Raw genomic sequence first — 10,595 nt, forward strand, 5'->3', positions numbered from 1 at the left:
AAAAAAAAAAAAAAGGAATACATTTCCTAAGGCTATAGCTGCCCGTGGATAAGTGATTTCTTCTGGTGGATCTAGGCAAAGTGAATAGAAACCTTCCGGAAAGGATTCACTATTCTAGATGTCATTAAGAACAGTCATGATCCATAGGAGGAGGACAAAATATCGATAGTAACAGAAATTTGGAAAATGTTGATTCCAACCTTCATGGATGACTTTGAGGGGTCACAACTTCGAGTGGAGGAAGTCACTGCAGATGTGGTGGAAAGAGCAAGAGAACTAGAATTACAAGTGGAGCCTGAAGATGTAACCGAATTGTTGCAATCTCATTATAAAACTTCAATGAATAAGGAGTTGTTTCTTATGGATGAGCAAGTGGTTTCTTGAGATGGAATCTACTCCTGGTGAAGATGCTGTGAACATTGTTGAAATGACAAAGGAATTAGAATATGACCTAAACTCAGTTGATATAGCAGCAGCAGGGGTTCAGAAGATTGACTACAATTTTGAAAGTTCTACTGTGGGCATAATGCTATCAAACAGCATTGTATGCTACAGAGAAATCTTTCATGAAATATGAGTCAAACTTCATTGTTGTCTTAAATTGTCACAGCTACTCCAACCTTCAGTAACCATACCCTGATCATTCAGCAGACAACATCAGGGAAATCAAAAGGACAGCAAAAAACTTTCTGAAGGCTCAGATGATTGTTAGCATTTCTTAGCAATATTTTTAAATCAAAGCATGTATATTGTTTTAGACATAATGCTGTTGCGCACTTAATAGATTACATGTAGTGTATTTTTTTTTTTTTTTTAGCAGAGACGGGGTCTCGCTCTTGCTCAGGCTGGTCTCGAACTCTTGAGCTCAAACTATCCGCCTGTCTCGGCCTCCCAGAGTGCTAGGATTACAAGGCGCTTATCCCCTTCTAAAGAACTTAGGCAAATAAATAAGGACAAACATTTTTCTAACAAAACCACTTTTATTTTTAAATCATTTTTACTACCAAATACAGAACAAAACTCAGTGTGGAGGCAGTGTCCACTTGATTTCAACTGGTTATCTTATCCGTTAAAAGGCCTGTGTCCCAGTGTAACACTACCTTTGTGCAGAAAAAGGTTGCTGAAAATAAATATCCTAAGAATGGATAATCATCACTGCAGCATCTTAAGTCAGTGGCACTACTTTAAAACAAAAAATTAATCCCTTTAGAAAAGTTAGCATATTTGTATTCAGAGATTACAAGTGAGGGAACAGACTGTGAACAGCATTAGGTTTTACCACGTGAAGCTTTCAATATTTTAGTTGCTTTTGACTTACAAAAATGGTCATATCACATGGTTCAACCTTTATCTATTAAAAAAAGTTTACACAAATGTCATTTGTGTTCAACTTTGTTTTTAAAAATGCAGTGATTATTAGGACCATTACTAGAACTTCTTATAGACAAAATTCATTTTGATAAAATCTTTAAAAAGTTACTTACTACAAACTGTAAAAACAATGCTCCTTTTCTATATGGCATTTTAATTTTAGAACAGTTTTTAAAAAAACCCAATTTATACTCAAAACTTGGATAAAAGCTACAATTCCAAGTTTCACTTTCCCTTAACTCCAGCCATCCCGACACTACTCATTTCATAAATGAATATACTATTTACTATTGTACACTAGATACATAATTGGCAGTTTTTATACTACCCCAGAAAAGGCAAATATTTATATTTTACTGAAAATATAAATTTACTAGATATAGTTGGGATCATTCGTTTATCCTAAAGTTCATTGCTTTATCCAATCCCATTCCCAAACCCACACTATAATAATATTATACTAAGCTAAGAAAAATGACTATTTTAGATAGAAATTAAATCATTTTTGACAATTATGATGGCAACTATCACTACAGTGATGGAATTTATGTACTATAAACATGTGGCTAGAAAAGGAAAGGGCTTAATTTGTAAAATGAATGAGGTAAATGTCATACATTCAATAGCGTAAATAAATACAAATACAGTTTTACAGGAACATGAACATAAGTTTAAGGGTTTTATTATCAAAGTCTTGTAAAACAATTTCAGAAACTGTACATCAACATGGCACAGACTGTAGCCTACTTTTGTTTTTACTTAACAAAAGTGAAGCCTGAAACTCCTTAACTAAGAAAACAGTTGCTTAACTACTTTGCATATAACATGAAATCACCGTGTGCATAAGATTACTACTGCAGTAATAATAACACAAATTTATTGGTTTTATACAATTTGAGATCAAATAAAAGGTACATTATCAAGTAGATTTGTCTTATTTTAAAAGCATATGAAGGTCAATTTAAAATGCACTACCCCCTTTTTCCAACACTGAGCTTAAAACAAATTAATGAAAGGGTGAAAACTGAAAATCAGGACAAGAGATAACTTTTTTTTTTTTAACAGATGTACTCAGGATAGGCAGATAGTTTTCACTGATGTAAATATGGAATAAATTATTATTTCAGGAAAAAAAATTCCCAAACACCTTATGAAAAAGTATACAACTCTACTTCAAAATATGCTATTTACTCACTGCCAAAGACAGTTTTATTTGAAATCATGTTTCTGTAATTAAAGCCTAATTAGCCATCAAAAAAGGTTAGTGCATATATAACCTTTCAAAGTTAAACAAAAGCCACAAAAATTTAGCCACAAGGCTTAAAGGATTATCTATTTCAAATGCTCATTTCCAGATGTAAATATAAGAATGTTAATTTGTCATGTCAACAAACAAGACCATAAGTAGATCCATCATGTTGGAGGATTTTAATGACATTTAGGATATTCTTGCCACAATAACATGCAATCAGTGCATTCCCTACATGGCTCTATTACGGCAATGAATCAGATTCTAGAAATACTATAAGTGAACTTACTTAATAAAGGAGATCATACAACATAAACAATCCATGCCTGCTGTAGATGCATGCAGCTTTTCATTTTTGTTAAGAAGCAGTACCAGAATAGTAAAACTGCTTGGTTACTCAATCAGATTTCACTGTGTCAAGAACTGGTTACCCCTGTACCATTTCTTAAAAGCTTTTTGATGTAAATAACTAATATCAATATCAGGAGCTTTATAACCATTTATAACTCAGAGCTGTATACATCTAGGTTTGAGATGAACAAATACAGCATTAATAAATCACACAAAGGAATGACACTGATGCATGTGTAACACAGCTGGATTCCCACAGAGGCAATATTCAGTCACTCATATCCATGTCTTCTTCATGATGATCATCCCCATTCACTTTGGATTCTCTTAGTGAATCACCAGTTCCCTTTTCCACAGAACATTCCTTTATTTTAGGGGAACCTGCTTCTATTGGTTTCTTCTCTTCTTTTTTCTCTTTCTCGCTGTCATACCCCTGTTCCTCTTCATCGTAATCCCGTGTAACCTGCTTTGCCAAGGAAAATAATAAAAGTAAATGTCTTCAAAGAAAAATCACTTCTTAGAAGTACCAACATCACCCAAAATACCAAAATAAGTTGGTTTGTAAACATACTTTTACATCTTTATCACTCTCTGATTTTCTTTCCCGGTCCTTTTCCTTATCTTTACTCCTCTTCTTCTTGCTTGTTGATCGTTCTCTTTCATCTCTACTTCTTTCTTTGTCTTTATCTTTCTTCTTCTCCTTTTTATGTCTAGAATGACATTAAGATGTGAGCAACAGGTTTAACTTGCTTAGATGATGAGCCTGACCCAAGTTCACAACATATAAACAGGACAGTGAAGATACAAAATCCTGGACAATAAAGGGACAACTGTGTACAGGTAACACAGGCTAGAAGACCATAACTTGGTTACAGGTTTATGATGCCCAATCCTAAAGTGTTTAAATCTCAAGGCTTAAAGAGAATATATCAAAACATTCTTAAGAACTTTCACAGGACAGTTTTAAAACTGACAACCTCTGAAAAATATTAAGGATAGATCTAAATGATTAAAATTCTTACCTCCTAGGGGATGGTGAGCGAGACAATTTTCTTTTAGGAGACCGAGGCTTTTTAGGAGATCTTGTTCCACTCCTGCTTCTTCGTCGCCGTCTCTCTCTAGAATCACAAATGTGCAAACTAGGCTTTAAAATACAGCATGATCTAAAAGATACAGACATATCACAGATGTGTCTTGGCAGGAGCTTCACTAGGAACTCCTACAATATGATTCTAATAAGGAAAGATCTGCTTCTCAGTACTGTTTTTAGCTGATCAATTGGATAATAAATGTCTGCAAACCATGTACCTTTTCTTTACTGTCCTGAAGAAATCCCCTAATTTCCAGCAATTCTTTTTAAAGACATTGTGACACAAGATAATACACTGAAATCTGAAGTAAACTATCATCGAAATCAATTAGTTTTAGATTCAAACATTCATTGTTCAGAACAGGTACAGGATAATCCAATCATGTTGTGATACAGAAGGCAGCCACTAATAAAATCCAAAAATTAACTTTCGAATCATTAGATGAAATTCAGAACTAGTGGAAAGGTAGAAATCAAATTGACTTCCTATTAAAATCCCCCTCCCTCCACCAACAAACCCTGCTTTCAACAATTATTGAGATATACAGCTTTCCCCTGCTTTTTATTGTGACTATAAAAAAATTCTGTTCATGATTCTCAAAAGCTGTCAGACTGGCAAGATGACCATTATATGATTTAGCTACAAACAAAGCAATCAAAAAATAAAACCTGAACATTTTCATCACCCCAAAAAAGAAATCCCTTATCCCTCTAATTCCTCCTGTCCTCCTGGCAATCCAGTAATCTACTTTCTATCTTTATGGATTTGCCTATTCTAGAAATTTCACATAAATGGAATCACATAATATGTGGCCTTTTGTGAATTGTCTTCAAGGCTGATCCAAGCTGCAGCATGTGGGGGACATTTGCGTTGCCTTTTGGCTATTATGAATAATGCTATAAACATTCAGGTACAAGTTTCTATGTGGACATGTTTTTGATTTTCTTGGGTATATCCCCAGGAGTAAAACTGCCGGGTCAAAAACCTCTATATTTAACATTCTTAGGAATTACCAGACTGCTTTCCAAAGCAGCTGTATCAGTTTGTATTCACACCAGCCATGCACAGGGTTCTAATTTCTCTACTACCTCACGGACACTTTTCCTCTGTCTTTTTGATTATAACCATCCTAGTGGGCGTGAAGTGATATTTCACTGTGGCTTTGATGTGCATTTCCTTGGTGACTAATAATGTGGGAACATCATTTCATGTACTTATTGAACATTTGCATATCTTCTTTGCAGAAATGCCTATAGATTCTTTGCCATTTTTTAATTGGGTTATTGCCTTTCTATTACTGAGTTGTAAGAGTTCTCTATATAGTGTAGATATTAAGTCCCTTATCAGATATATAATTTGCAAATACTTTCTAGCACTCTAGGTTTTTACTTTCTTGATAGTATCCTTTGAAATATAAAAGGTTTTAATTTTGGTGATTTCCAATTTATCCTTTTTCTTCTGTTGCTTGTGCTTTTGGTGTTATATTTAGGAAACCACTGCCAAATACAAGGTCATAAAGATTTACTTCTGTTTTCTTCTAAAAGTTTTATAGTTTTACCTCTTACATTTAGGTCTTTCATCCATTTTGATTAATTTTTTATATGAGCCTCCTAGCAAATTTCAGTAATGTAGATTAATAACCAAACACTGCAACATAATGTGTACATGAGATCTGAAGAAAATGGAATTAACTATGTCTAGCCCTCATTAGCAGCATAGGAATTCCAAAGTAATTATGAAAAATAAATTTTCTGTGGAGTAAAGTTTGCAACATTTCAATTTGCACTGTGACAGTTTAGAAACAGAATTAGTCCATGAATGACACTCAGAACGTGCATTGCCTCCTATTAATTTATCAATGAACCACTGTAAGGGAAAAAAAATTCTTGAGTATTAACATGTAGATATGATAAATATAACTTACTATAACTAGTTTAATGGAACAATTCAGTATGCCTTAGCTGTTAAAACTGTTAAGATAGAAAAACTGACCTTTGTTGAGTTCTGTGTTGTATCAAATATACTCTACACCATAAAATATTTAAATAACAAGAAAGAGAAACCTCAGGTCACTCTTCACAAATTGTCTTTTCGATAGCTTTCAATAATGGCAAAGCTTAACTTCTGTCAACAGTGAAATATTTATCTATGTTCTGGAAAACATTTCATGTTCACAGTCTACTGATAATCTTATAAGCAAAGTTAAAAATGCCAAGAATTCATGATGCCATCTTACCTGCTTGCACTTCTAGAGCGTCTGGCTGTGCTATAACTTTTTGGTGGTGTTTTGGAACGTTTCTTTTCTTTGTCTTCTTTCTTTTTGTCTCTAACAAATGAACGTAATTTATGAATGCATTAGAAGACTTAGCTAATGCCAATTTACATAGAGTTACAAATAAAAACCAAAGTATAATCAAGGTCTAATCCCATTCTTCAAAGCTAGGATGTTATTCTGACAACTGTTTTAGAAATAATAGCTCATTTGACACACTTGTGGTACACAACTACTTCAAAAATCCCATTTTCCTGGTATTTCATGTAAAATTTCTCTCCAACAGTGTACACTATGAGATGAGAAAAACATTAGGATGTTGGCCAGTTTCTTGCTATGTTTGGTGGTAAACACCAATAGGTTTAATAGTTGTCTCTAAGCTCTTCAACACTCCTTTTTCTCTCAGCTATCACTTTCCCAAACCACCTCTCCTATTAAGGCCAAAACCCATAATGCACTACACCAAAATCAACCATCAATACCATTAATATTCTTCCAAAGCACACATCCCATGTTAACCTTTGTTATGGATCAAGTCAAGCTTATACCTTTTTCTGTTGCTATATACTCTGGGCTATTCAGTGCTGTTAGAAAAATATCCTATCATAATGAACTGGTACTACAGCCATATCACGACTCAAAATCTTTTCACAGATTCTGGTAAATTTATTTTTATTCCCCACAGTATTTTTTCCGAAGATCACCATTCTTCCCAAGATCCTGAGCAAAGGGTAATCAACGTAAGTATGTTGAATGAGAAGTCCCATAAAAACACACACACCCCTATCTCAATTATTCTATAATTTTAGGGATCAAAGCATCCCTCTTATTGTTCTCAGCTAATCTTTCCATTCTACGGTCTCTATTTCATTCCTTCCCTTCTTGGTCATCCTGCTCCATCAGTTATCCTCTCTCTTTATTAAAGTCTTTATCATCTTATTCCTAGATTACAACAACTGTCTAATAGGTCCCAGTCATGCCTGCCATAAATTGATTCTGTACTGTCAGAAATCTTTCAATGCACAAACCTGAAAATACTAATTCCCTGTTCATCATTTTTCAACCCATTCCAGTTGCCTCCTGGATCAAGTGCAGTGTGAACAACAAAGCCTTCTATGATCTGTCCCCTTATACTTCTGATCTCATATCCTCCGAGCCCACCTATTCGAAAATACTTGCTATTTCAAGAAACAGCATTCTCCCCCTACCTGAAACCATGCCCCCCACTGAGTCTAGTGGAAATTTATCAGAATTTAATACCTGAGTCACTTATTAATTAAACCTCTTCCAACGTTAGCAAGTGGCAATCACCATTTAACAACAGCCCTTCCCCTGTAATTATATTCACCACTCCTCTCTTAATAATCAGAAAGTCCTTAGAGGAAGGAATGCCTAATTCCTCTTTGCATAACTGTTCCATTAAGCAACACTGGATTGACTGAATTAATAGATGATTCACTGTGTAATATATAATACTAAAACTGCCATTACTATGGCCTGAACACTGATAGTAAAGCCACCCCAGCTCCTCTGTTCCCATCAGTTGAGTTATATGCTTACCAAGAATAAATTTTGTTGGGTCCCCAGCTGCACTTATTTTAATTACATGATTTAAATATATGAAAGGATAAAACAATACAAAATATAGGACTGCTTCTAGAAAATTAAGATACCTATTTTGGAAAAAGACAAAGGACAATTGACAAAAAAAATTAAGCGCTGTGAAAACATATATGTCTGACAAATATAAATGATCAGGGGCATACTAATTTAAAAGGGTTTGGGCTCCATATGAAAAGATTGGTCACTAAGTATGTGTTTAAGTGGAAATAAAATGTTATGGTAGGGGATTTTCTTTTTTCATAAATCCTCACTTTAACTCCCCACTGGTCCCAAATCATAGGATCAGAGAACCTCCGTATGGTTCAGCGTATATAGCAATCCTTTTTAAATGTTTCCCAGTCACTGATAATGAGACCTATAAAGATGATGAGGCTTGGCTGTCTTGCCTTAAACTCTGGCATACCATAAGGAATGGCTGGTAGCACTAAATCCTTAGCAGTGGTAAAGTGGAAAGGAGGAAATGAAAGAAGGTAGTAGGATAGGTAAGAAATTCTACTAAGGCCTTCAGCTATAAGCTGAAGTTCTAGTTTACAAGGAAGCACCAGAAAAAAAAGTCAGTCCCCTCAAATTCTAAACAGTTTCTTCCCCTGTCTAGCCCTATTCTCTCTGCTCCCCAAACCCACGCAACTCTTTTGTTATGTAGTAGCAGCACAGTATTCGGGGTCGTGGGAACTCTAAAATTTGTGTTCTCACCCAACGTTAACAAGTCTTTTCTACCTGGTTTTTGATGTGCTCCTTGACCTTCTACCTCTCTCTCTGGAATGAGATCTTCTCCGTCTTGGACTTTTGGATCGTCGCCTACTCCTTGATTTAGAATGTGATCGCCTCCTCGATCTGCTTCTTGACCGCCTAATAAATGTAAAAGGAAGCCAGTATGTGCGTATAAATGTAAAAAGGCTGTGAATATTTAGCTTAATATCAGACATATGGATTAACCACCAATTAAGTGGGGGATAATTCCCTTCTAGCTGCTGTCATGAACTATTTAGTCCATAGAGTAAATGCCTTTGATACCTTAGAAATTAGTAATACCTTTTAACACTTGAATTCTTTACCTTTTAATGTTTTGCTCAATGTCAGACCAGTCCTTTTATACTCACCGTACCTGTAACTCTAAGGTTAAAATTCTACTAGAGAATGAAGGAAAAATATAAAACATCCGACTCATCTGCATCATCTTATACAGTTACATAACATTTCAGCATATATTTTCTCTATTTTATTCCTCACTATTGCAGCTTAAACTTTATCATTTCTCAAATAATTATGCTATATACAAACTTTAGTAGGCCTTGTAAGTCCATAAAGCAGATATTATTTGTAGTTTATAAATACAAACCACTTAGTGTGCTGCCATCTATTATTTCTCATTGTTGTCTCTGAAATAAATTCCACTTCTTTAATTCACAATTTAAGAAACTCTGAGCAATAGAAGCCTTATATAGATACATACGACTCAGTGCTAACTGCTACTTTTACTCTCATTTTGCCCTCAACATATCACCGTCTCTATATGATTATCTCTTTCATGTCACATGAGAGAAATGTTTCCTATCCGTGCTCTCCCTGACCCACTATCCCTATTTTCTCTTCTAGGACTTAAGCACATTTAACCTTTACATATTGTCATCCTCCTTCCTGTCTCAAAACACCCATTTTCCTCTATTTTAAGAATTAAAAATAAGCTACAATCCTTTGCTTAATCTTTAACACTTAACTCCCATTTATATGCCAGGTAACTTAGAGCATTATCTAACCTCTTTGATCCTGTTACTTCAGCAAAGAAGGGTAGTAACAGCTACAACACAGGATAGGTGTAAAGATTAAATGTGGTTATACAGAGTCCAGTTCAGTGCCTTAGTGTAGGCATATACAGTTGATCCTTGAACACCACAGGCTTGAACTGCTTGAGTCCACTTATATGAGGATTTTTCAACCAAGTTCAGATTGAAAACAGTATTCAAACCATACATATACGAAGGGCTGACTTTTCGTGTTAAGTTCCAAGGGACTTGAGTATACAGTTACAAGGGGTCCTGTAACCAATCTCCTGCGTATACCAATGGACAACTGTACATTAAATATTAATGCCCTTCTTTCCTCTTAATGATGTGCTAATACAGCTTCTGTTGCCTTAACTCTCTAAAACAATCGCCTTAAAACCCATCAGTAGTGCCTTATTGAACTCAATAAATCTTTATATTTCAAACTACTTACTAAACATCCCTTGCAATAACATCTCTATATCTTAAGAAATTTTCACTTAATTTTTTTCTTCCTTTCTGTATGTTCACAAAGACAGGGGAAATTTGTCTACCCATCACTATACTCTTGAGCAATTACTAAAGTGCCTGACTTAAACAAAATAAAATGTACCATAATATACTTCGAGTGAAATAATGAGCCTATAAAATATCAGCATAATCACTTTCTTCTCAAGAGATTAAAACATTCTGGAAAACAAAACTGATGTTGTTAGAATTAATTATTGCTCATCTTCTGAGGATTCTGGCTTTAAGAAGAATTTAAGTTAAAATTTTCAATAAACAAGTTACACATTTTTCCTACCTTTAATGGACAAAGAAAAAGTACAGATGTAGACAATAAATCACAAGAGTACTCTCATAGGTTTCTTTTG

General features: G+C 34.6%; 1 protein-coding gene across 1 annotated transcript in view; it reads right to left on the reverse strand.

The window, feature by feature from the left end:
- Nucleotides 1-2,018: 2,018 nt before the first annotated feature.
- SRSF11 (serine/arginine-rich splicing factor 11) overlaps nt 2,019-10,595 on the reverse strand; it is a 30,800-nt gene continuing 22,223 nt past the window's right edge. The window contains exons 7-11 of the mRNA XM_012652674.1: nt 8,675-8,854; nt 6,299-6,388; nt 3,994-4,089; nt 3,543-3,681; nt 2,019-3,434 (exon numbers count right to left, since the gene is read on the reverse strand). Coding sequence (XP_012508128.1) covers nt 3,240-3,434; nt 3,543-3,681; nt 3,994-4,089; nt 6,299-6,388; nt 8,675-8,854 — 700 coding nt within the window. The 3' untranslated portion in view covers nt 2,019-3,239. The remainder of the gene's footprint in view (nt 3,435-3,542; nt 3,682-3,993; nt 4,090-6,298; nt 6,389-8,674; nt 8,855-10,595) is intronic.

Source organism: Propithecus coquereli, unplaced genomic scaffold (genome assembly GCF_000956105.1).
Source record: "Propithecus coquereli isolate 6110/MARCELLA unplaced genomic scaffold, Pcoq_1.0 Scaffold396, whole genome shotgun sequence".
Lineage (NCBI taxonomy): Eukaryota > Metazoa > Chordata > Mammalia > Primates > Indriidae > Propithecus > Propithecus coquereli.